This window comes from Acipenser ruthenus, chromosome 26 (assembly GCF_902713425.1).
Source record: "Acipenser ruthenus chromosome 26, fAciRut3.2 maternal haplotype, whole genome shotgun sequence".
In the NCBI taxonomy this organism is placed as follows: Eukaryota; Metazoa; Chordata; class Actinopteri; order Acipenseriformes; family Acipenseridae; genus Acipenser; species Acipenser ruthenus.
The window spans coordinates 3,341,004-3,367,743 of record NC_081214.1 but is presented as its reverse complement, the minus strand read 5'-3'; the positions used below and the strand labels follow the sequence as shown (position 1 = coordinate 3,367,743).

General features: G+C 45.4%; 2 protein-coding genes and 1 non-coding gene across 4 annotated transcripts; 1 reads left to right on the top strand and 2 right to left on the bottom strand.

Annotated features, from left to right (window-relative positions):
- Positions 1 to 251: 251 nt before the first annotated feature.
- LOC117430546 (pre-mRNA-processing-splicing factor 8) lies at positions 252 to 18,536 on the bottom strand. Its single transcript, XM_034050663.3, has 43 exons — positions 18,251 to 18,536; positions 16,861 to 16,972; positions 16,376 to 16,544; positions 15,994 to 16,158; positions 15,558 to 15,776; positions 14,870 to 15,082; positions 14,447 to 14,572; positions 14,236 to 14,341; positions 13,816 to 14,006; positions 13,489 to 13,608; positions 13,172 to 13,361; positions 12,742 to 12,861; positions 12,489 to 12,623; positions 12,259 to 12,388; positions 11,783 to 11,979; positions 11,382 to 11,588; positions 10,986 to 11,149; positions 10,613 to 10,739; positions 10,319 to 10,511; positions 9,914 to 10,101; positions 9,551 to 9,789; positions 9,161 to 9,307; positions 8,835 to 9,045; positions 8,592 to 8,708; positions 8,138 to 8,385; positions 7,854 to 8,033; positions 7,613 to 7,748; positions 7,030 to 7,199; positions 6,324 to 6,453; positions 5,791 to 5,937; positions 5,361 to 5,521; positions 4,992 to 5,183; positions 4,488 to 4,725; positions 4,217 to 4,345; positions 3,978 to 4,091; positions 3,676 to 3,849; positions 3,337 to 3,530; positions 2,847 to 3,086; positions 2,601 to 2,742; positions 2,352 to 2,492; positions 1,866 to 2,005; positions 1,372 to 1,574; positions 252 to 959 (listed from the first exon to the last, which is right to left on the bottom strand). Exons 2-43 carry the CDS (start codon positions 16,958 to 16,960, stop codon positions 805 to 807), a joined length of 7,008 nt encoding a protein of 2,335 aa, XP_033906554.1. The 5' UTR covers positions 16,961 to 16,972; positions 18,251 to 18,536; the 3' UTR covers positions 252 to 804.
- Positions 17,132 to 17,261, bottom strand: LOC117430975 (small nucleolar RNA SNORA54). Its single transcript, XR_004548624.1, has one exon. It is a non-coding gene; the product is annotated as a small nucleolar RNA SNORA54 (small nucleolar RNA).
- Positions 18,537 to 19,781: 1,245 nt separating the features above from the next.
- On the top strand, positions 19,782 to 26,507 carry LOC117430547 (calpain-A-like). 2 transcript variants are annotated; one of them, XM_059001177.1, is made up of 12 exons: positions 19,782 to 20,830; positions 21,113 to 21,241; positions 21,855 to 21,999; positions 22,356 to 22,539; positions 22,811 to 22,991; positions 23,496 to 23,570; positions 23,769 to 23,863; positions 24,064 to 24,141; positions 24,414 to 24,499; positions 24,679 to 24,801; positions 24,909 to 25,042; positions 25,460 to 26,507. In XM_059001177.1, the coding sequence occupies exons 1-12, from the start codon at positions 20,492 to 20,494 to the stop codon at positions 25,700 to 25,702; spliced, it is 1,812 nt and encodes a 603-aa protein (XP_058857160.1). In that variant the 5' UTR covers positions 19,782 to 20,491; the 3' UTR covers positions 25,703 to 26,507. The 2 variants fall into 2 exon arrangements, with proteins under 2 accessions (XP_058857160.1, XP_033906555.3); XM_034050664.3 differs by having other exon boundaries at positions 19,785 to 20,830; positions 23,493 to 23,570.
- Positions 26,508 to 26,740: the final 233 nt, after the last annotated feature.

Below are 26,740 nucleotides of genomic sequence, written 5' to 3'. Positions count from 1 at the left end.
TTCTTGAAATGGGCTTCAGCAGGGAGGCACACTGCTTTGAACCTGGCTGAGCTTTTTATATAAACTTCCAAGGATGTGATGCAAAATGCAAACAAGACAAGAACTGGAAGGCAGATAACGTGAACGCATGGGTAAGAATTATTACATGTAGTAAACTGCTCTCATTCATATGAAACAGATTGAGCAGCAGCTACAGTAGGATTTTCATTTGACATACAGATACACTTCCAAAGAACACACCCAAACAAGCGTACATTTATAAAACTTTGAGACTTTATTTAAACTCGGTTCATACAGAGTGCATACAAACACTGCACCAAACAATACGCAGCGTGGAATACAGACAATTACTTCTGTAAAAATTAAGAAAAAGGAAACAAAAACACAGGCAAACAATTTCTCCAGTTAAAGCAGACAATAAAATGGCAAACTGACTTTTTTTTTTTTTTTTTGCTTCTGAAGTGGCTAAGTTCATAACTTGTGAAAATTAACATCAGAGACTGCTCCCGTTAAAGAGCATGTGAGAAATCCATTTACAACACTGAAGCAGAAATAGAGGGCTTATACAATTTGCTTTCAGGATTGAGGAATGGAGAACTACATTTTGCTTTGCCTTTATACGCTGTCCATCGTTCCAGCATAACGTGTATATACACAAAAAAAAAAAAAAGGAACCGTTTCCCCAAAGAAAGCGATCCGAAATGCAGAGATGGTGGTGCGTACAGTCGCTGGAACACGTTGAGCTCCGAGTGGACTCCTTGTTGAATATCAACAGTAGCAGGCCTGCCGGCTCCGAGGACGGCTCTAACCGTACATGTCCTCCCGGTCGGCGTTGTAGATCTCCCCCTCCTGCAGCGAGGCGAAGTTCAGGAAGTGGGAGGGCCTGTGCACCTCGTGGTAGAACTCCTTGGGGTTGGACAGCTGCAGATCGTACTTCATGTTGGGATCGTGGCGAACACCTGGGGAGGAAAAAATAAATACATTAGTTACGCTGTTACGAGATAGCCAAATAGGACAGTTCACGCAAAATTACATTCGGTATAAATACAATATAGTAACAGTATGGTTTCCAAGATAACAAATCTATGTACTGCTAAAATGAATTAGTTGTTCACATTACACCAGTAGGACATCATGTATAATTGACTATATAACTTTGAAGCCCTTGTAACACCAAGCAACTTTCTGGCAACTAGTTGCATCTCAAATCAAGATTGTTCTGATAGTGGAACTTGAACTATTCAGCAAGTTGCCAGCAGAAAACGCTTTGTGATCTCAAACGCAGGGTCTGTAAAGAAGTGCGATGGACAGCGTGGCATTATGTGCTGCAGGCTGGTTTTCAGTGTAATGGGGCGGCACAGCCTTGCTTACCCATGAAGTTGTAATTCCAGGAGACTTGGCCGGGCACCATGAAGAAGCCCAGGAAGCGATCAGACAGCAGCATCTGCACCCTCTCGTAGTGCGAGGGCAGGTACCCCTTGGGGTTGTTCCCCTTGTCTGTGTTCTGCCTGCCCCACTCGTACCCGCTGGGGGTCAGCTTGTAGGCAGTGAGGGTGCAGGAGCCGGGGGTGAAACTGAAAAGGGGAGGAGGAGGAGGAAACAGATTAATACAGCACAGAATGAAGGTGGTGGGAGGGTACTGTATTTGGCAGAATTATTTTTTTGTTGGGATGGGATTCTAGATAGAGTTACAGGAATTTGCATATAGTTGATTTTAAGCTTTCACCAGTCCTGTGATAATAAATCACACATGCAAATACAATATGATTATACAACCCTTAAATGACCACACTCGGGGGTGCAAAGCCTGTAAAAAATGGACAGGACTGCATTACCACACGCAGACGGACAGTGTGAAGACAGACCTGCAGGTGATGATGATGGTCTTCTCCCCGTCCCAGGCCGGGTTGTCAGCCATGACCTTGGCGTGCGTGGTGACGTCCTGAGGGGACAGCTGGGGAGACTCGTTTGGCTGAGTGTGGATCCAGCCCAGGGGCTCCATTTCCTGAGAAGGGACAGAAAACGAACACATTTCAATACAAAAAACAGGATTCACAGAAACTGTTCAAGTTAGTTGCGTTCAAAATATCACCCGCTCAAAGTATTGATTTTTATTATTAATCTCTCTATAAATCTATATCAATTATTCTATACATGTATCAAAAAAGGTATGTTCGGATGCCAGCAAGGTCACAACCAGCTATGCAATTCCAATAAAAAAAAAAGTTGGTGAACAGAATCAATTCAAGATCACACGCCTCCCATGTCTTGGTTTCAACTATTGAGTCACAGCATAACGCCACCTGAACTTAATGAAAACAGACAGCGGTCCCAGTGAGGTGACACAGTACCTTGAGGTACTCGTGCTGTGGGAGCTGGTTGGGGAGATGCACGGTCTGGTGGGTTCCCCACTGAGGCACCATCACGATGCAGCGGATCTCCTTCACCTGGGGGTTATCCGGGGGGCTGGTGCCGTACAGGTAACCTGCAATCTGGAGGAGACACAGGCAGACAGGTCAGCAAGACTAATACCAATCGCATACTGTACCTAGAGCTCCATACGTTCTATAAAAACACACAAAATCAGATTTAAGACTAACCTGAGCACGAAGGTCCGAGATGCAGATAAACTTCTTCAGCACGTTCTTGGGCAGAATGTAGGTATAGCCCGTCTCCTTGATGTCATCCGACGAAACGTAAATGTGATTTGTACGCAGGTGCAGATTGGCAGCAGAGATCGCTCTGTGATTTAAAATAAAACAAATTTAAAAGCAAGAAAACTACAACACTTTTTTTTTTTTTTTTTTTTAAAAAGCACCTCTGAAGGTTACAAAAGCAGCCCCTACCGGACTCTCCACTCTGTCTTGGAGGAGAAGGTCTGCGTCTCGTAGTTGCTGGTGGTGGAGGTGATGATCTCATCTCCGTGCTTGTTGACTGTCCGGGTCTGCGTGGCAGTGAGCTGGGACTGTTCCTTGGTCTGCTTCTCAATCTCAGCGATCTGCTGCCTCTGCTGGGAGGGAGCTGAGATCTCCATCCCCAGGATGATATCCCTGATCTCGGACTGAGTCAGAGACGCAACGTTCACACTGAAACACAAAGCAGAGAAAAAAAAAGAGTCTGTAAAACAAGCAGGCACAAACACGCAGGGTCAACTGGCTTCCATGCAGGTAAAACAAATGTACATTTTGCAACTTTAGTTTAATTACATTTATTTATTATTTTTTTTTTTTAAACAAAGGACTCCCAGTTAAACCTACACTATAAAGACCCAAACCCTTCAGCTCCAATCAAAGTCCACGCTGCCTCCCCAATCCCATTTCTAGCTGCGAGACTCACTTGTTCTTCTTGCCGTAGTCTGCCAGGATGAGGTCCTTCAGCTGCACCTCCACCTTTATCCACTCCTCGTCCGTCAGCGTGGGCCAGATGTGGTGGGGCTCCGTGATGGTGGTCTTGTCCGGCTTCAGGATGACTTTGGCACGGTCGTTATTCACGTGTAGGGCCCTCAGAATCAGGATCAGACGGGAGAAGGCCTAATGCAAAATAAATAAAACGGACTGTGTGAAACAAAATTAGAAAAAATGTACTGTTCTACAATTATTGCAAAGAGAGATTTTTAAAAAGAACTAGGGACACCGCGATCGTCAGTGTTGCAGAGGAGCGGAGAAGGTTCCTTACGGTGTAAGAGGAGATGGTCTTCAGCCAGTCATCGTAGAGGTTGAACAGCACCATCTGTGGCTCTGTGGCCTTCAGGATTAGATCTCCAAACTTCTCTACCTTCAGGCAGGCCTGGAAGGGCAGCTGTAGCTCAGACCCCTTGATCACAATGTTGGGGAAATCCAGCAAATGGACCTGAAAAACAGCAGGACAGGACTAATTAACAACACACCACCCAAGCCTCAAAGTCTTAATTACTGCATGAGCTCTGTCTACAAGCACTCCTCCTAAGTGACCAGGAAGCGTCAGAGCTGCTTGCTCACCTCCAGGGGATCCAGCATGCCCTTTCTGGTGACAATAATCTGCTTGGGCTGCTCCTCCACAGGCAGGGATCGGATCAGGGCAGCTACTTCTTCAGCTGTCTTCCACTTGGCCAGCTGCAGGGGAAGACAGGAGGCAAAGCGATACAAGTCTATCAGTCAGTGGTTAACCGGGGAGGGAAAGGGGGGTGGTGTTACAGAATTACCACACTGAAGCATGAATAAATATAAAAACCCTATACCTGTCCGAGACGTTTCTGTCCTGCCCACACAGAGGTGTGGATAATCTTCAGGAAAAGCTGCCCAGTTCGGGGATTGAAGATGAAAATGGCTCCGTTTATAGGCTTTGTGGTCAAGTTGCCTTCAAAGGTCTGTGTGGGTGGAGGGGGGTGAGAAATCCACATGTTAATTTAGAAAAACGTTTAACAGGCTAGGAAACACCACTTAAAAAAAAAAAAAACCACAGCAAAAGCATGATGCATTTGTACTGTATACATGCACAACAGACTTTACCTTGTGGATGGTTACTCGGTACACATTGGTGTCATCCACAAACCAGATAATCTGATTGGAGAAGAGCTCCCCGTAGTTCTGGGAGGACAGGTACGGCTCAGTGGGCTCGGAAGAGTAGAGCTGCAGCCCCTTGCGGATTCGCTCCCTCAACACGTACAGAGCCGGGTTCGCCTTCATGATCTTAGCCATGGCCTGCTGGATCAGCGGCTTCCCTCCTGGGAACCAGTTACCGTAGCCACTGGGGGGGGGGGGGGGGGGTGGGGGGGGACGACAGACAGCCAGTTTAGGGACAGCAACATCAACAGATCAACTAGCTACCATCACCGTAGTAAAGAGAAAAGATTTTCAAGAACTCTAGGAATCAACAGCAGAAAATGATCAGCACAGAAAAAACAGAGAATTCTTCTTTCAATAAGCCATTAAAATGTACTAAGATTAAAAATCACTGTAAAAAGTCAGGTTAAATACAAAAACAGTGCATTCCCTCTACTCCTGCACCGTTACCTGTGCAGGTTGTAAGCCAGGTCGATAGCGATGAGGACTCCAGTAGGAGATGGGTAGATACTCATGTTGTCTGTGGTGTAATCCAGGAATTTAGCCCTGGCATATCTCTCAATGTCATGGGAGTCATAGTCTCCCCAACGCAGCTGGATATCAATCCAGTACTTCTGGGTTGTGGTGCTGTCCATCACATCTCTGTAGGAGAAAGGGAGGGGCAGAAGCACTGGTAAGATCCGATTGTCAAGATATCAACTCTGGGTACATCTAAAATTAGCTGGTTTTAATAATGCAACTAAATTTATTCACACCTAGAAAAGCATGCCTTGAAAAAGGTCCCCCCTGCCCCCCACTCTGCTTTTAAATCCTGCTTACTTTGAATCGGCAAGCAGAGACGGCCGGGAGACGTTCCACTTGTAAGAGGCAAAAAGCAGGATGTCTGCGCAAGAAGAGTTCATTTTGTAGGACTTCCTGGGGTGGATGGTCTCCTTCTGCACAGTCTCAATCTCCAGAGCATCCAACTCCTGGTCAAACACCTGCACAGAACACACACAGGTGTTTCAGATATGGAGCGGGCCAATACATTAAAGCCTTGCCATGGGGCAGCCGTGTATACAGCTACCCGTTATAAAGTTTCCAGCTTCCTTGGCTTAGCTGTAGAACAGTCTTGATGCTCTTTCACCCACTAGTCGTAGGTTTGGAACCAGCAAGTGGGACTGAAGCTTCCCTTTTACTCTACTTTGTGCCCATATTTTTAAATTTTAAATCTTTGTTATTGAACAGCCAGCCCCCCGGTTCTCTGTACCTGACACAAGTCCATGACGACGCTCTCATGGATCTTCTGCCACAAGTGAGCTCTGAAGATCTGGATGAGGGAGATCTTGAGAGTGGGAATCTTGCCGTGCATGAAGATACCTGTCAGATCCAACTGCACCTGGAAACCTACGTACACCTGAGCAGACCAAGGGAGGAGTCGGAGTGAGCAGGATGCAGAGACAAGCATTCCTTAGGACCAACTTAAACCTTTCAAATCGATTCAAGGTACAATCCATTATCGTCCGATAGTAGGACTTAGACAGCACTACCTAGGACACAGCATTATTTTTCTGATGTATTTTTAAATTAATTTAATTTTGTTTATACTTGACAAAAAATTGGATACTTTCAAGTCCAGTATGAAAATTGCCATATTGTAGTGCTTAATGATTCAATCCCAGATTTCAGACATCCTTTTTAAAATCTTAGTATTGTGCATGAAATGCACTTCAGAAGATCTAGGTTTCAAATCTGTCTCCGCTTTGTAGCGGGACACCAATCCGAAGCTTGTTGGTTACTCACATTAGCCCTGTTGATGGTGGGCGACCACCAGAGAGTGAACCTTCTGTTTGGAATCTGGTTCAGACCAGACCTCTGAGCGTTGGTCAGTTTCTTCCACTTCATGGATTCCTCAAAACCACTCGCCTTCTCCCTGCGGAACAAAAACAAAAGCAACATCTAGAATGTGAATTCAGGCACAATTGTCTTCCTTTAAAAATAAGCTATATGCATGAGCACTCCATTCTACAGTGCAGAACTGGCCTGGACTATCAAAAGCACAGCGTTGTTCATCATAAATCTAATCTGTAAGATTAGGAAGCCTCAATATACAGTAGCTGCAATGTTGGTCTTAAAGGCTTTCAGTTCACATGGAAGGACGGGGGTCCAAAAGGTATTTGCTTCATTAAATCTCCACTAAATAGGCTGTATTTCTGACAGAAGGTGAACCCTGATGGGGGGTAAAAAAACAAAAGTATATATATATATTTTCTAACCACAAAATTATGTTTTGTGCTATGGCCTGTCACCTGATTGATACTGTTATTTTAGAAAGAGGAAACTTAAAAAAAAAAAAAAAAAAAAACACTGCCTGCTGGTAAAAACATTGTGGTTTCATTGTGCAGCTGACACTTGTGACAAACCAGTGGAAAGGGTCACTTCTTGTGTCACACAGAGAAACTTGCATTAAAAGGAGAAGGAAGCTGATCCATTCATATATTCAACGTACCAGAAGAGACCCTCCCAGGTGGGGAAGTAGGTTCCCTTGAAGAGCGTGTGCTCCAGGATGCCCTCCACACCTCCCAGCGCTTGGATCATGTCGGTTCGGTAGTTGTTCAAGTTCCACAGCTTCCCGTCGTGACGCTGGTGGGTCCACCAGAACGGATTTTGTTTCAGCACCTGCGAAGAAGATTAACGGGATTACATTTTCAGCACTAGTTTTGGGTGTTCTATTTGTGTGTCTTTACAATAACCGCAGAGTAAGGAAGAATGCATGATGACAACCAACAGAGAACATTGTGTGCAGGTTCCCTCTGTAGGCAAAACATATGCCAGCTCAGAACGATTCAAACTGAAATCGGAGGAGAATAGCACTTGTTGCCAAAGCAAAAAAAAAAAAAACCCAACCCTCCTCGCTGCACATGAACATCTACTGGCAATGCAGAGGCTGATTTAATATTGGTCAGTTTAACCCCTGAAAGGGCAGCTTGTATTAAATTGCATCAGAGAGGGGTTTAGAGTGCTTGTTTTGTGAGCTGTAGGTATTTCAGATCTCCAAAGCAGACGCATGCTCTTGCCACTGCGATCCTTACCTGGTACTGTTTGAAGTCTGTCCTCACTCGCCACCCCTTGTCGTAAGCCAGCGTGTGTCTGTCCTTCTGGAACAGAGTGTTGATTCGGGGGATACCTCTGTCCCAGGAATCTTCCAAGTCTTCCAGAGTTAAACGTCTACAATTTGAATAACACAGGATTACAAAATGACCTAGCTGAATTCTGAAGCGTGGGCCATTTTGTTTAGATGCACAAATCGCTTTAACTGGAATCCATTCCTACCTGTTCTGCGCGATGGCCTCCTGCCTCTTCAAAGCGTACTCTGCCCACACTCTCTGAGAGTCGATGAACTCGCTCTCCCAGGGCTGGATGTATCTGTACAGATTGGGAATCAGCTGATCCTCCTCGTGGCTCATTCCAGAGCGGAAGTGGGTGATGCCAACATCAGTCTGCTTCGACCACCTGGAGATAGGAACACACAAGAAAGGGGCAGGGATAAAATGAAAGCTGCAGGCAGTGACTCGAGTGGCTTGGCTTTATAACAGGCACATTAGGGATCCCCTTACCTCAGGTCAGACTGGGGGATGAGGACGTGGCCCATGGACAGCATGCCCAGCCCTCCCAGCTCCTTGGGTGTGTAGAAGACGACCGGAGGGAATCGACTGGGCATCTTGGAGTTGAGTCCGATCTTGATTCGGGTCTGGATCTTATTCTCACATTTCACCAGCAGGTCCAGGAGCTCCTGTGTGTTTACCACGGCCTCTCGGAAATACGTCATGAGACCGATCAGAGCAGTGTTCCACTTGTTCACAATCTGCATCAATGGGGGGGAAAAAAATAAAAAATCGAGTCAAACTCTTATTTAACACAGGAATTTAAAATAAGGGATCACTGCTGGGTAGTTTTGGTCACTCTAAGAACACATTATGGCAAAACCATCTCTCTACTCCATCAAACGTCTAGATACAAGGTTTACAGACCTAGAAATGTAAGCTACACCTCACCCCCTACCATGCTTACCTTAGTGAAGGTGGTGGATCCAGAAGCCATTAGGATCTGCCTGACCCGGTTGTGGAACCGCTGCATGGATTCATCATCCACTCTCAAGAAACACTGGGCGGTTCGCTCCTTCGTCACCTTAAAAAAACAAAACAAAAAAAAAAAAAAAAAAAAAACAGGAATTTTAGCACAAGTTTAAAAGAAAAATAGCATTTCAAAGAATTTAATAACCTGTTAACTGCAATGCACCAGATGGCACGTTACCTCATTTTGCAGATTCCAGACCCCATCCTTGTGCGTGAACTCTTCATAGCTGGTGCGGCACTTGGGCAGGATGCGGCACTCGAACCCGCACATGTTGAAGAGCAGGTTGGGGTTGTCCTTGCTGTACACAGACACAAAACTGTTCTCCCACTGGACCGTGGTCACAGAGCGAGGCAGGCGGTTCTTGATGTCCCAGAACACAGCTCGACCCCTAAATAAAATAAATACAAAAATCTAATTTATTATTTTGGTTGTGTTGCTTAGAAAATGTCCACTATTTTAAATGGTTTCAAATGGTGTCATTAAAAATTGCTAGGGACACTCACAGGTTGACATCATGCTTCATGAGCCTCATTCGAGCATCTCTGGGCCAGCACTTCTTGTTGTTGTAACCCACAATGTTCTCGTTGTTGGGGTCAGGATGCTCAGTCAAGTACCTCTGAATCAGATCTCTTGCCTCATCCGCTGTAAATCTGCAAAATAAACACACTAAAAATCAACATCAGCACAACATACAGCCCTTGCTTCTTAACATTTTCTGATGTTAAATAACAGAATGCTGTATTTCGTTTATCCTGAGGAACTACTGTAAAAAAACGTTTTTAGTTTAGAGATAAGGATACCAGAATAAGTCACACTGGCGTAGGGCTCGTATACAAAAATATTTCTGGTCTCCGGAACACCTATTATAAAAAACATGCATCGGAAAGGGCTACCTGAAGAAGATATGGATGCGGTCGATGTATCTGCAGTACAGGCGGATAGGGTGGGCTCCCTCAGTGGCAATGTCCTGGAAGCTCAGGAAGTCATTGGGCATCTGTGGAGGGCCGGCCATCTCACTGGCGCGGTGCAACCCCAGCACCAGCAGATCCATCACCAGGCCGTAGTACTGAACAATGAAGGAGGCAAACTGCAGCCCTCGAATGATGCCGTACGAGTTTGTGTGGTTCATGTCCTAGAGGATATGCAAAAGGAGCCAGCATTATACTTCAGCATCCAACACGGGGCCATTAGGAAATCCCTGTTACCTGGCGGAGGAAAAGCACTGAAGTCACTCCAGGTCGGACCGGACCGCTCACCTTGTAGTTAATGACCACGTTGTTTTTGGCCGTCATGTAGTCAGCAATGTTGTGGTCGACAATTAGACGCAGCAGCCTGTTGAGCAGCGTCAGATCAATCTTCTCGTACATCTTCTCATAGCGAGACTCCAGCATCACGTTGCACTCTCCCTCCATCGTCTCCCACACATCCTGCAGGTTATTGATGCCTGAAGAAAAGAAATGCCAACTTCTTAAATAAACCCGATCACCAGGAAGGACAATGCAACACTGCTGGCATGCATCCAGCTATGTGTTCTGACAGAACTGAAAAGCTCAAAATTCAAATCCCCACAGCAGATCTATGCTGTATATATAAAGTTTGACCTAAATCAAGTCTACCTGGCAAGTGCAGTTATTGGATCACAGGATATTGGTCTTGCTTACCCTGGCACCACTTGTAGACCAGCAGTGGAGGTGGTTCCGTGTCGGCTGGCTTGATCCAAGGCGGAAAGAGCCTGCGTTTGTCAGCTTCGTACCACAGGTACTGATCCAGGTAAGCATCGGTGATCTTCTCCAGGGGCTCCACGTCATACACAGGGACCAAGTGACTGTACAGGTCCATGAACTCAATACCAACCTGCACGAGAGACGGGTGCAATATGACCGCATGCACGAAACAAGATGAAAAATGCTTTACGTCTCACAAGGTACGATGAACCATCTGGTACAGACACCCACCTCTTTGAAGGCTCTCTGTGTGAGGAGGTGACGCTTGATCCTGGACAGCGCCTCGTGGGGGTTGTCGTAAGCCTGCTCAATCAAACCCAGCTCCTCTCTCTGAGACTGGTTCAGCCGAGATTTCACACTGAGGGAGAGAGACAGGAGGCACGGAAAGGGTTAGACTGCAACGTAACACAACAGCGTAAGAGTACTTAGAAAAGCGCTGGATATTCATGGTAGGAAATTCACATTTAAAAACTCACTTTATGATCTTCATGTACAGTAACTGGTTATGCAACTTTTAAAAACTTTAGTAGGACAGGCTGCCCATCTCAGTGGTACAAAGCTCTGGAAAGACAAATCTCAGTTCTTTTTAAAATAAACACTTTACCTGTATGCTTCCTTCAGCCTCTCCAGGGCCAGGATGAGCAGCTTGGTGTCGTGTTTGTAGGACAGTGGAGGGAAGGGAATGGGAGAGAACCTCCTGCTCTCCAGCCAGTGGACAGTGGTGGTGTAGATAGCAACAGCCTCCTCTGCTGTAATGTACGGACCATCCTAGGAGAGACAGAGGGATTGGATCTCACTTGTATTGCTTTGCTACATGTAACAAGGACAAGAGTAACTATTTAAAATAATTGAATTTGATCAATATCTCTTGTACCGAGATGGAAATGCAAAAATCATGCTTCAGATATTGAAGCCTTTGGATATCAAGAGAAAAACCTGATTTGAAGTGAAACCTGATTTGAAGTAGCAAACGCATGCAGGCTAGGCTAGTTGCCCTCACCTTCAGGTAGTTGTGCTGCCTCTCCTGTTCAGCCTTCAGGTAGAGTCGAGTCAGGCGACCCAGGTTCTTCTTACAGACCGTCTTGTCAACAGTGGCGCCGCGACGGATTCGCTCTCTGTTGTAATGGGCAGTGTTGGTCCACCAATCTGCTTTCGCTTTCACGTAGCGGAGGATCATGTTCTCAATTGGGGTGGGCAGCCCAGGAACCTATTTAAAAAATAAATAAAAAGGGAAAGAATTAAAGACTGCAACTGAACTGGGATTGCTATTTGAAAGCAATTTTACAAAAAGGCTGAGGCTTCATCTGCAAACAGGGAACAAATAAAAGCATCCACAGCTGTAGCTAAAGCCCTTGGATCTGGTTTCATTAACACGTGAAAGACCAGTACAGGCTGGTTTACCTTCCAGGGTATGTTCGCCTTCCAGCACCTCCAGGACTCGCTGAGGTGCTGCAGGATGGTCCTGGCCTTGTTCTGTTTGATTCCCTCAGGCATCATGTCCAGGATGTCGTGCATGACAGCGGCTCTCAGCTCCAAATCGAAGTGAGACTCCACGCGCTGCTTCGTAACAGTCTTCGCCACGCCCTTGGAGTGACGCCCTGGAGAACACGAAACGAAGCGAGGTTAGCACCCTTTAAAAACGCTTGTACTCTAATCACACAACTTCGCTTTGGATCCCTCCATTTGCATCCCATTCTACAGCTTTTGTAGGTTTTCATGATACAGCAAGGTTTGCCAAAAGGACAGGTTTGTCTCTTAGCCCAGTGCAAACATGCAAGTACACCTCCGGATCAAATCATGCTCCAAATTACAATTGCACTTGAAAGCGCAAAGTGAAAGCTTAATTGCCATCGGAACACAAACCAAGTATACGGTACCTTCGAACTGCCTGGCCAGCAGGTTTCCCAGCCACCGCTCCAGCAGAGGAGTGATGCCCCTCATGAAGAACAGCCACACCCTCCATCCTGGTCCCCAGAAACCACAGCCGGGCCCCTTTCCAACTGGACCCTGCAAAAAGAAACAGCACATTTAGTACTAAATATCAAGTCCAGCACCCATTCCTTATCAAGAGCTCAGTAAAGTGGGGCCCACGTGTGCAATTACTCACAGTGTTAAACCTGTAGTAGATGAGATGCTTCAGGTCCTTGCACATGCGGATCTGTCTCATCAGCTTGTACTTGTATCTGTACATCCCAGTCAGCTGGCCCACATGGGCAAAGATGTACTGCAGGCCGTCTGACAGCTTAGAAAAAAAAAGGAAGAATATTAATGATTCTTCTGTCATAGAAAGATAAATATGAGAGTCTACTGTACATCAACGCTGCATTTTTTTTTTTTTTTTTTTAAAAGCCGATTCTTACCTGGAAGGCATCAACGTTCCCCAGCCTGTACTGCACGTGGCTGTCTACCACCAGCTTGCTGAGACGCAGAACCTCTCTGCACAAATGGAACGCATTTCCAAATCTGGACTTTTTACGTTCCTGAAAAAAAAAAAAAAAAAAGGGGGAAGGCAACATTAGACTCAGCCATTTGACAAAAAGATAAACATTACAAAATGATAAAGCAGACATTGGATCTCTACGTTTTTGGGAGACTTGTGCAGCACATTTACAAAGTGAACGGCTGTTATTTTTACAGCTCGGGTCGAGGTTCACGTAGAAGCAGTCCAGGAAAAGTAACGTTCAGAAGAGAAGGGTATCCCCCCCCCCCCGCCCGCACTGATAACACAGAACATCGGCTAAGCCTCAGACACCTGCTAGGAGCCTCTTCCCCGTCCACGTAGCGCCTTACCTTCGTGGTGAGAGTCTTGACGGGCTTGAGGTTGAAGTTATAGTCCAGGTGAAGGTAGTTGAGGTTCTTTCTGTGGATCAGCAGGTTGAGCATGTTGTAGCCCTGTCGGCACACCTGCAGCCCCACTTCCACCCAGTCCAGCTTCGTCGACTGAAAGAACTTGGTCGCTTTGAACGAGCGGAACAAATATCTGCAAAAAAAATAAATAAAAAACTAGAAAACTAAAAAAAATAGAAAACTACTCAGTCTGCACATCTTATTTGCGTTTGTTAAATTTTGTTTGGCTAGAACGTTAATCTCATTATAGCGTCTCCCACCTTTTCTTCTGGGCTTTGGGAGGCCTGTGTTTGAGAGCATTCAATACGTAGTACTTCAGCAGCTTCTGATAGGACACACGCACTTTCACAGGCTGACCTGCAGGGCAATGCTCCCGATACCTGGGACAAGACAACAAAAAAATACTACTTAAAGGGCTGTCCATATCATGTCACATGTGGAAATGGTCTATGGTGAAGTCCTTAAGATTACAGCAACAACATCTACCTTGTAGGCCTAACTCAAACCATTAAGACTCACTCCACCACACTCGACCCAGACCTCTAGTCCAACTGCCTAAAAAAAAAAATACTGAAGCTCCTCCTCACCAGTTCTTAATGAGTGGGATGTCGATGGCTCTGCGCGTTCTCCCTGACCGCAGGTTAAAGGGACGGGGTGCCCACAGTAGGGCGATGCCATTGGCAGTGTTGTCTGTGTACAGGGGGGTGTCTTTCAAGAACGGCTCCACAAACTCTGGCAGCTCAAACTCCTCATCATCATCGGGCAGGGGCTCCTGGCTCTGCCATTTCAAATCAATAACAATCAGGGCTGTGTTGACAGTAAACTGCACATTACTGTACAACGGAGCTTCCCGTTCTCAATATTTCACTTGTTTTTTCAACATGCAAGACAGATTTAAAGCTACTGTGTATAATAAGCCAATACCCACAAATCCATTCCAAAAGGACTGGGTTGTGGCCCAAATGCATTTACTGGATCAACTTCCATTTTCAGCCACAGTTTCTTACCTTGACAGAGTGTCTGTGAGAGATGGGGTTGATCAGGGGGTCAAAATAGAAAGCAGGCAAGTCAGGGTCTTCTGTTTTGATGAACACCACATTCGGGGTATGGTACCTGCAATGATCGAATTTACATTTACACAGCAACCTCAGACAGAAGTGAAAGGCCACAGTACATAGATGAAGCAGAACATCGTTTGTACCGGTGACGTTTACTCACCAGGTGAGATGGACGTGGTGCGGCAGGTTGTTATACAGGTAGGGGAATGCAATCTTGTACTCTGTTCTGATAGGCTGCCTGATAATGATCTTGTTAATGTCATTAAACTCGTTCCAGTCTTCATCCCTGCAAAAAAGGTTCAGAAATAGAATATCGTACTCAAAATACAAATGCAATTTACAACAGTGTGTTCACACTACAGGCAGCTACTTCACTCAATTACAATCTAACAAATATAACAGCTACGAAATTAACAACATGGATAAAAGAAACCATTCATTTATGCCCTTTTTTAAAATGCAAATAACTCATTGAAAATCTTGGATTTCAAAATATCCCTCTCATCAGCATGACAAATGGTAAGCTCCAAGACAGCACGCAAACATGATATAAAGTAGACATCGCTGCTTTTGGTTTACTTACTGCAGGTTAATATCTCGGACCAGCGGCTCAAACTTGGGACCCCCTGGAATGGCCATGTTGAGTGCCTTGGAGGTGAAGAAGGCTTTCAGGTCAAACAGGTAGAAGTAGTTATCGTCCACCAGGTCAGTCAGCAGCTGATTGGCAAGGCGGTACAACGTGGACATCATTGGCAAGGTAAACTGCCAGCGCCTGTATGTGGACCCGTTCACAAACCTGAGGAGAAAACGCAGAGTTCAGCTACTGTGTTTCTTCGGATTAGACTGCAGTCATTTTAATAAGCATCTAAAAAGATTAAACTAAATTGCAACCCGAATGTTATCGAATGGCCTAACTAGATTTTTTTAATTTTTATTAAATAGTCTACTGTTCATGCAATTTCACCCAATTCTAACTAAATAAAATTCAAAGACTTGTGTACCAACAACAGAACAGGCTACCGACACACAGCCAACAGCCAATCGTTCCAGATGATTTACTGTAGCACTGGAATGGAACCCAGCAACAGGAGGGGGGGCTGATCCCAGGTTACGAACAGTGCAAGCAACTTAATTGTGACCTTGAGTAATCAAACCCTAAAAGAACGATTTCAGCAGTGCGCGCAGACTGCAATCTACATCTCACGCGCAGAAGCGACTGCAGCTGCACCGCAGACATTAACACTCCAGCATCTCAGCAGACAGCGACTCACTTGGTGTTGTCCTTGAGCGGCTGGTGGTCGTACAGCCAGTCCGTGACGGGAGAGTCCTCGTCTGGGTCCAGCTCCATCTGGATGGCCTCCAGGGGCTCCACGTCCAGGATGTTGTCAGCGTAGTCCAGCGGCGGCTCCTCGTCATCGAAGGGAGGGAAGCGCATCCTCTTGAAGTGTCGCCTGTCCCTCTTCTCACGACGCATCATGATCCACATGGCACTGTTAGGTCACAGAGAGGGAGAACACAGTCAGGGAACAGAGCTGGGATTCAGGACAGATGCAAGTTAAAAAAAACAGGTGATTGTACAGTTTAACCTCTTTTTCACAGGGATTTGACGGCGCACACAACAACAACCGACATTGTTTATCCCTTGAATATATTTCACGTGAATTAAAAATATGAAGACAGGTTTATCTTGCTGGTGCCCTTCCTTACCCCCACTGTGCAATGTAGACTGGTTCAATAACCCAGGGAATCTCATTGACAAAGGAGATGGCCCCGGTGATGTGGTAGAGCACTGGGATGTCTCGGATCTGCTCCCAGGGCATCGGCATGTTCTCCAGCAGTTTCAGCACTGCATGGGGCATGTACTTCAGAGCACTGCAGAGGAGAGAGAATGAGAGAAAAGCTAGTGTACATCACACAACGCTGGACAGAACAGCCAAGTAACCTGCTTGAAGGGCATTTATTTATTTTGTGTATGCATACTTTTGTAGCCGACGTGCTTTAAGCCTTAAAAAGATGGTTTGTGACAAACAGCGAGCCTGAACGCTTGAGATGCAAGTTACGCAACGTTGTTTTAGACTCCCGGTCTTACCCCAGATAAACTCTCTTGTCGTGACGGAACTTCCTGTTGGTCATGTCCCCGTGGTCACGGATGATCTTGCGGACGTGTTCTGGGGGCATGTCCTCTTTCTGGGCGTCCACGAAGCCAAACTTTCTCTTCTCCGCATAGCGCTTTGCCTGCAGCTGCTGCCATTTGCGGGCTGGGAAAGAAATTAAATAGATAAAACTAAACTACCACAAGATAATATCTTACATATCCAAGAGACATTTCAAAACGTTAGATATGCAGCTTGTCACGAACACTAAAAAGAATGTCGATTTCAATGTAATTTCTTGTCATTTGTTTTGCAACATGTAATATGCATCTCAACTGTACTGTTGAATGAATCAATATCATGCTCATTTTGTATAGCATCAGGAAATCCTTCTGGAGCTTCTCTCTATAGTTGCAGTCTGTCTATATAGTTGTTGTTTTGCCTGCTGGAGTGGCAAGCCCAGGCTGTTCTTTGAACTTACCTTTTTCCTGCAGTTTTTCTTCAGACATATAATCTGGCATCTGGCCACCTGGCATTGGGATCCCACCAGGCCCACCTCGATAAGGGAATGCTGCTGCCATGCCGACCTAAATCTACAAGAACAAACAAACACAGACGCATCCTAAGGTTAAAAAAAAACCATTTAGTAACTGCACTATTTATTATTTTAAATAACACTCTTAAAAAGTCGTTAATAAAAATAACTGTGCAACTACCACAGACAAGAGCATGTGGAAAAAGCTGTAGACAAATAATGTTACACACAGAACAGATGGATGGCACACAGCAGCAGCCCACCGATTGTTCCAGATGATTTACTGTAGCACTGGAATGGAACCCAACATCAGGAGAGGGGCTGATCCCAGGTTACGAACAGTGCAAGCAACTTATTCTGACCTCACGTTAACATTAATGCCTTGTACTGTAAAACTAGCCACGCTGATCGATTAAATTCAGCATCTAACAAATGACCTAGTTCGCAAGTTCTCGCATGCAGGGAACTGTAATCGCACTATAGCATCGCAGCACGATCATCACGCTTGCCTCTATCAATATTCACAGCACTTCTATTGATAAAGGTTGATACGTTAGGTTCAGATGTTGTATACCAATAATACAGGGGCGTTTAGTAATTGTTATGTTAGCTTTACGAACAGAGATGGCGTGGATTCTAAACCTGGTAGAGTATAGTGAACTTGTACTGGGCACAGGGGAAAAAGTTAGTGCTGAGAATTTAGGGTCCCCTTCCTTCCTTCCCCCCCCAAAAAAGATACCTGCAAATATTGGATTACACAGAGTATATTTTTTAGGGCAAGACGCACCGTGAAGGGGAAAACTAAATATGTGATCGATAGCAGAAATATTTTTCATTTAATATTTTAACTTTACATGTCGGCGTTAATTTTAGGTTAGCTGCAGCAATTAAAAACATGAACAAAACAGGATGAGGACTGTGACTGCGGTGTGCAACTGTACTGTGCGGCGCGGATCAGATAGGCCTCAAAAAATACAAAAGCAACTCAGTTTATCAATAAACGAATATAAAGAAAACCTCGACCCACGAGCATCCAAATAAGCACGTTATGGGTCATTATGTGCGCATTTTAACATTTAACCTTAATTGTTTAGCAAGCACAACTCCAGTAATGGTGCAGTGCGTTATATCTAAATATGCAAAAGATTTATAAGAAAAATGCAAAAGCAATCGTGATACTTTGTCAAATTTGAAAAACCTCATACACTTGAATACGTACAGACCTCCCTGCCGTCGACCACTCTTTTTTGTTCATAGGCCAGTAATAGCTACAGGACACACACAGAGTACTAAAGGCGGCATTTCGGGCTGAATATTAAACTCCTTCTTCACTCACCTCAGTTCCACGGCAGCTGGTTTTGCTATAAACCCGTTTGTATATTATCCCTTCAGCATTACTCGAAACATTTATCGTAGTTATTTATCCTCCGCCGTTTCCCCCTCGCTGTTGCAAGCTCACAGAATGGCGCACACAGACGCACACCGCACGTTGCCCTGGCTCAGTCCTTATTCCAGAACCCGCTTTACGTACACTCTCTGGCGCAGATCGCTTTACTTGACTGGCGAAAAAAAGAACAAAGTAACGTAATCAACGTAAAAGAAGGAGAGGCGGGCTTTTCTCATGAGAAGCACCCGGATGTATTTTAATCGGAAATTCATGCGAGCAGACAACGGATGTTATTGACAGGTAAATGAGCCAATCGTTAAACCGAAAGAGGCGGGTTTAACTGAAGCTAACGTTGTGGGAATCCGAACGCGTTAAGATATTGTTGTAAACAACACCTAAATATTTATATTATTTGTAGTTTCAGTGCAACGTTTGCAATGACGTTTTACCAAAACCCATAAACAGGTCGCCTGGTTTTTGTAACACTATCAGTCTCTTCGTCTTTGATAAATAGTTCGTGAAAAACTATTTTGGCTTCTCAGCTCATCCTCCAGAAGGGGGTTGGTTAAGCAGAGTACTTTTGAATTTAGTGACTTTAAACAAAGAGGCTGCTAATGGCGTATTGTTCTGTAAACCCCGCTGTTTGTCTCCTGAACCCGCCTGTTTTACTTAAACTCCGGGCTTTTAAATTAAAAACAAAGACACAAATCATAAATGCTCACCAAATCGAGTACTGGGGATAATAATAATAATAATAATAATAATAATAATAATGTGAACAGAATGAAGCAATTTTGTGAACTGTTTTGCTAATGTTTTGTTGGTTTTTTTTTGCAGTTTGCTCCAGCTTTTGTAAACAAGCAAGGATGTTTTTATCTATCTATCGAATAGTCTTTGTTTTTGTGATTTTAAGGTGCCTTCTTTACATTTTAGGGTAATAAGGTAATTTAATTGCATTTTATATCCGATTTTTGGTACTACAGTACATGTAATAACATGAATGTGTTTATGCTATTTACTGGTTTTCTTCTGGTATTGGTTAAAATAAAGTAAAAAAAAAAAGTATATACCGTATCTAGCTATCTGTCTATCAATCTATTTATCAATCTATCTTGTATAGTGTCTTTTGCAGAAGATTTTAATACATGTGAATTTTGTTTTTTCTTTGTAATACAATGCATTTTTTTCTGTAAACTAAATATTTTTTGTAACGAAGATCTTTTGCAAAATTAAATTAATAATCTATCTATATGTGTCTGTCTATCTCTTTCTTTTTTTTAACTCTGTACTTGTCTATCTGTCTCTATCTCCTTTACCTCAGTGGGCTTCATATATTATTTAATATGCTAGCTACCCAATATTAATTATATTCTGTGCCACTGATATTGACGACCTTCAGAGTGCTTGTAAACAAAAGGGTTCTCATTTCTGCGGAGGCTCAAGTTTCAAACTGTAATCCAAACCCACAGCAGCATGAGATCTGCTGAGCTGTCTATGAGGATCCCTGTCTGATGTGGGCACGAAGGTCTATCACTGCCCATCACTTCTCCATGTGTGTGAATGGACCTCAGCAACTGGAGCCTGCACTGTTCAAAATAATAGACATTGCATTTTCTTTGGGGTGCTGGACTCTGTATTCCAAGCACAGGCTGGGTTGTACGGCAGATTTCTGAAGATATTGAGAACAGTCAGCAGGTCAGGCGATGAAAGAAAACTACACAGATTCCTGGTTTGTATCCTGGAAGAGGGAATACAGGAACATGACTGGATGGATAGCCCACAGTATGTAAATGCAAGGCAAGCGAGATAAGGATTCCATGCTGGTAAAACAGTAACGCATTGGATTGAATTGAATTGAATTGCTGTGTGTAATGGTTCACAGGAGTTATATACATCAGCTGGCTCCTTGTATTTGTATGTGAAGAAGTGATAATATTGACTATAGGAACAACGATCTCATTCAGAAGAGAGTGTCGGCTATGTAACTCTGTCCACTAAACTTAAAGAGACCAGAGGAGAAGACAGTTATACAGTGCATGAAGTGGTCAGAATTGCTGGAGTCTATTTACATTGAGTGGCGGGTGAAACATCTTGGTAATGCCTTGGTAGAAGCTGTCGTGCTTGCAAGTTCAGGGTTTGTCCTGAAGACTAATCCAGGAGGGAAGGGAACTGGCCTGCTGGTAGTATCCGATGGGGAATAGCTGTTCCTGCAGCCACACCACGGTCACACAGATTCATGTAGTGAAGACACAGCCAGTCTCAGAGCCGTGTCAAACAGCTGGGGCAGGCTCCTCTAAACAGCCACGCGTACCTGTGGAGACTCACCCAGTCTCAGAGCGTCACGATGAGGCTGATAGGAAGGGCGCGGAGCTGGGGTTAAAGGCCAAAACGTGGGACCAAATCACAGGAGGCATTCAGGCCCTCCTGGACGGCCGGGAGAGAGACAGCGAGCTAGACCTCTGCTGCCAATCAGGGGCGAGCAGCAGGGGCGCAGCCAAGCAGAGTGAAGACAAAGTGCTCAACTCAGCAGTAAGGGGTCAAGGGTTAATGGGGGTGGGGCTGGGTTGGTATATATATCATTTATATGTGTTGTTTTATTTATGAACATTGACACAATCTTCTTTTCTCAATGAGTAAATTGTTTGCTGCTAAGTGTTAAGTTTTTCAGACTTTAATTTGACCTTTGACATTTGGGGGAAGCCCATTTGTGCTTTAAATCTACTCAAAGTCCACTTTGTCTGTCCTGTCGTGATTCAAGTGAGTCTCTTACAGTGGCGCTTGTCTCTGTTCTGTGTCTCTGCACTGCTGCAGCGATACCAGGAGGTGCTGTCAGAGCTGCAGACTGGAGAGCTCTGGAAGGACCCGGACTTCCCCCCTGCCCCAGCATCTCTGACCTACGAAGAGGTTCCACCACCAGCAATCCAGTGGCTTCGAGCTTCGGTACAAAATCAGAGAGGTTTACTGTGGTGCACTGAACTGAGATCCAGTGCAGAAGAGCCACCACAGACACGCACTGTAACAGAAGCATGAGTAAAACATAGCAAAGAATAGTAAGCAGAGAGCTTAGAGAATCACAGCATGAAGAAGTATGACGTTCTCATTCAGCAGGGAGGGGGAAGACTTGTAGTTTTACTAACTATTCTACCATTGAGTGCTTTTACAGTTTCTACAGTCAGTTATGCACTGCTGCTAATTATTATTGTTTTAAATATATAAATATTTATTATGTGAAGCAATATTTAAATGTGCTGTGTTCTGTGTTTTTTTTTATTTTATTTTATTCTCAAATCAACAATAGTTTGCTATAGGGCAAGCTAATTATCAGTAAATGGGCATGATACTATTTCTAATAGTGTAGACATGGGCCTATGACAGGAAACTGTTTTATTTTTTCAGATTATTATTAAATATGTACAGTGCGCTTAAATAGTAATACAAAATGTATTTGGTAACGTCATTTTGAGATTTAGCACCAAAAATGTAACTGTAATCCAAGAACTCCCCACCACTAGATGGCGCTGCAGGGACCGTAACGCCTCCCTCTCTCCTGCAGCAGCTGCACCCGGCTGCCTGTTTCATGGATGACGGGGTCAGTAAGGGTGACATCATCCAGGGGGAGCTGGGGGACTGCTGGTTTTGGGCCTCTGTGGCCACCATCCTTCACTCCAGGAGGCTCATCGAGAAGGTCATACCCCCAGGTGAGGGGCCAGCAGAATGGGCCAGGAGGCACAGCAGAGTAACCTAATCATTCATATCTTTCTGGAGGCGTGGGTTTGAATCCTGCTCACAGGCGAATTACTTTGATTGTCAGCTTACTTCCTAATGACGTTTTGAGTCCACCACAACTGTCAATCGCTGCCTGAGAGAGGCCCAGGACTGGCAGGGGCTGTTCAGGTCTGGATTAAATCAGAGCTGTTAGGGAAGTTCCCACGGGTTCACAAGCACCAAAATAAATAAAACACATAAAATATTCTTCATTGTGTTATTTCAGCCAATGTGACAGCGCCCCCTGCAGGCTGTGCTGTGTCAGTGACAGCTGTCCCTCGCTCCCCAGGTCAGACCATCTCGGAGCGGGAGATCTACACCGGACTGTTCCGGTTCCGGTTCTGGCAGTTCGGGAGCTGGGTGGAGGTCCTGGTCGATGACTTCCTCCCGACCCGCAATGGCAGGCTGATTTACGCTCGCTCGGCCGTGGGGAACGAGTTCTGGCCTTCCCTGCTGGAGAAAGCCTTCGCCAAGTAAGTGGTGCACAGATTTAATCAGGCCTTTCCAGCAGACACAATTCTTACAGAAGGTTTTAAAGTCATACCCCAAGTAATAGGGAAGTTCAGGAAGGCAATCAAAAGTATTCAGGGGTGAGACTCTGTATAAACTAAGGCCAGAACACTCCTCAAATGAGTTAAAAGGCTTAAGTTGGCTGGTCAGAAGTCTTAGTGGTATGATAAAATAAAAACGCATTATTGTCTGCCTGTGAAACCAGCTGTACATCTCTGGTGCTGTGCTCCCCAGGCTGCACGGCTCATACCAGGCGATTGAGGGAGGCTGGACGCTGGACGCTCTCACTGACCTAACCGGCGGGGTGGGGGAGATGTACCGCATCAGGGATTTCACTGGCCGTCAAGATCAGCTCTACAGCCACCTGGCCACAGCGTCCAGGAAGAAAGCCTTCATCGCCTGTGGAACCAGCCGGGTAACCCCCCAGCCAACAACGCCCAGCCTTTACAGACCCGTCACGGGCTGTTATTTCTGTGTGCGGTTTCATGTAGTCACCTTTTCAAACGGAATTTAATCCTGTCTTATTTAATGTTCCGCTATGAAAAGGTCTGATTGCCGAAAAATATAGGGTGAAACTCTCATAGCTTTTTACTCCAAATGGTTGACAGTGTGTTTCTTTTATTAAAAGGTAAAAAAAACAGTTACAATTCTAAAACCAAAAAGTAAGAACTTTACAGGCCGCTAATTTGTCTGAATAGTTAATTTCTGGGTGTTTTTTTTTCTCCTTTTGAACATCATGCTCAGGGATTGAAATAAGACTCCAATTGCATAGCAGTTTCACTCATTCCAGGTTTTAATACAAGCTTGATTAGCCACATTGTACAGGTAACAAGCTCAGGTGTGTCCGTCCGTCCTGTCCCGCCTGCAGCTAGCGCAGTCTCCTGAGCAGTCAGGACTCGTTTCACTTGTTTTCCAGCAGTCGGAGCCTGAGCAGAGCGGGAGGGAGGACGGCCTGGTTGCAGGACATGCCTACAGCATCACAGCAGTGAAGAAGGTGAGGACTGTACGGGAACCTCATGTGACTGTACTGCATCAAACAGTCAAAGAGCATGGCTTCATCCCCTATGGATTAGATAGAAGGCTACAGTGTTAGGGTTCGATCTTTTTGATCTTTCCGTGTCCATGTGTTTCGTGTTTGTTGTTTTACTCTAACCAGTGATTGCACTAAGCAGATTGCGTTCTGTTTCATCAGCTGACCACTCCGAGGGGGAGGGTGCCCCTGGTCCGAATTCTGAACCCCTGGGGCTGTGGACAGAGCATGGAGTGGACAGGGGACTGGAGCGATGAGTAACGCACACACACACACACACACGCCCTCCACGCACACACAGACACACACATACACACACACCCTACACGCGCACACAGACACACACGCACACACACACACACACACATACACACACACACACACGCACACACACATTTAATAATGCAGTGATACTTAGTCATAATCAGGATTATAACACTTCTACCCTCTCTGTCAGCTCTCCGCTGTGGGATGAGATCCCGTTGTGGACCAGGGAGTCTTTTGGGTTCACCAAAAAAGAAGATGGAGAATTCTGGTAGTTTTTTAAAAAAAAAATTATACAGTACATAAATCAGTGTACTAGGAGCTAGGATTGTTGATTAAAGGATTAAAATGAAAGAATACAATTGGTGATTTTCCCTTTCAAAGAAAAATAGAATTTCTCTTAAGTAAATAGCGCAATGCCAATATTCAGCCGCTATGTGGGTACCATGCTTCGAGTCCTGTGTGCATCTCAATAGAACCGCGTTGAGTTTGCAGCATAAAAATAATCCTGATTCTTCTGTTTTGTTTTGTTTTTTTGCAAAGGATGAAGTTTGACGATTTCTGCGAGCGATTTGCCAATGTCACTGTGCTCACCCTTGGACCAGATTTTGACTGTGATGGCAGCGCAGGTACCACCCCCTTTTATCTGATAGCGTTTCCTAAACAGTATACTGTATAAATATATGGCTAGGGTTTCTATATGACTCTTATGCACTAGGACAGTTCAGGCTTTTCAACTCGCACCCCAATGCAAAGATCTGAGCAACTTTTTAGTGGATCCTCAGTCGACAAATCTTGTCCCTGACAGATGCAGGTAGCCTTCTGGAGGTGAAAGGTCGGTGGGTGTCAGGGGTCAATGCAGGGGGCTGCCGTAACAACCTGCCGATGTACACGAGCAACCCACAGCACCCGATCACAGTCCTAGAGACGGGTGAGCAAACCTTCCTGTTCGTGGTGTTCAAACTTCAAATACAGCGTGAGGGTTCGAGGGCGGTGTCCCCTCACTGTGTGTCTCTGCTGCTCATTTCCGTTGCTTAGCTACTGTGCCACACGGTCAGGGGACTGCTGAAGACGAGGGGTGCTCCGTCCTGGTCTGCCTCCTCCAGAACTTCAACAGGGGGAACAGGAGACTGGAACCTAGAATGAACCCCATCGGAATGCAGGTTTACAAGGTGGGCTCCCCCCTATTACATGGGCTGGCAAACACAGTGCAGTCCGCTCAGCCCAGTCAACTGGTTTAAATGCAAACTCTCATCTACAGTGTGAGCATTGTAAAGAGGACCATGCAGTTAGTTTTCAATAGGAACCCAGCGCTGTTTCATTTTGAGTTTTTAATTTAGTGTTTTGACACCACCTGTTGGCCAAATATTGTAAGTGAGCAGTACAGCGCTTTGTAAAGTACTGCAGTGTGCCGATGGCTTCAACACTACCCAGAAAGAACACATTTGTATTAATTAGATTTTGCTCAGCGAGATTGTGTCCAGTGTAAATAACCGTATGCTGTCCCCGGGGGGGGGGGGGGGGATAAAACTGAATCGCTCAGATATTTATGTTTTTGTAATTTTGTGTTTGTTTGTTTTTTTGGACAGAGCGGTGACCCCAAGACCCCCCTGACCTCTGCGCTACTGGTTCGACAGCGGGAGGTGTCTGACTCGGGCCCCTACGTGGCACAGCGGAGTGTTAATCTACGCTGCCAGCTGTCCGCAGGGAGCTACACCATCATCCCCAGCACCTTCAACCCGGACGCCCCTGGAGATTACATGCTGCGCATATTCACAGAGTCTCCTGTGCAGCTGCACCAGGGACACCACCTCTCCGCCTGTCCGCTGTGAGCAGGCATTAGAGAGGGCTAGTGCTGGCTGTGCAAGGTTACAGGATGAAACGGATCATTCTCAAAGAAAAAAAAAACAGCTGTGCGTTGGTTTAATTGAACATTGTATTGAGAGAGAAGAATATGGGTTGCACGTATTATCAGTACAAAAAACGTATATACAAAATACAATAAAAAATGTGTCCTTTTGAAGTACAGTTGAAAAGTTGTCTTACTGCAAGTGCTGACTTAGACTGTATATTTACATATTTACAAATAAAGCGTGTATAAAAAAAATCAAAGCTAGGTCAGTTATAAAAATCCACCTGAGCAATCAGAGAATTGGCATTGTCCTTGCTTGTCAAAATACAAATAGTAACTTTAAAATAAGCCGAAGTCGCTCAGATTGAGATCATCGTAGAACACTTCTGAGAGGTAGTTAGTGGGCGGGATGAAGTTCTCTTCCTGCTGCTGCTGCTGGTGCATCTGCTGCATGGGCACTGTCTGATCTGCCCTGGCGTAGACCACAGTTTGGCTCCTCTGTGGCGCTGCAACGGTGGCACTGCACCCTGCTACCTCCCCTGAATAGTCCTGGCTTGCAACATACTGGCTGAAGGCACGGTCCCAGTAAGATGGATCTGGGCTCTCCACTTTAGGCTCAGGCTGAAAGAAGAAGCTGTTTTCAACCCAGAACTGGCCGTAAAAGCCCGGCTGTACATCCAAGCTGAACTGCGTGGGTACGGGTCCAGCAGCCAGGTCGTCTTGGGGAGGAGATCCCGGGACGGACTGGCCTGGGCTCACTGACCCCCAGTAGGAGCCCTGGGTGAGCCAGGTGGGCTCGGGCAGGGTTGGGGAGTGGTGGCTGGGGGGCAGAGGCGGGGCACACGCTGGCTCAGGCTCAGCAGCTGAGTATTTGGGTGCTGTTACCTTCCTTTCCTTCCCTCCAGTCCCTGCTGTCTGCTTCTTGCTCTTGAAGTACCGAGCACGTCGGTTTTGGAACCAGACCTACAGTTATAAAAAACAAAGATGTTAGTATAAATTGCAAGTGAAGCATTGCTCT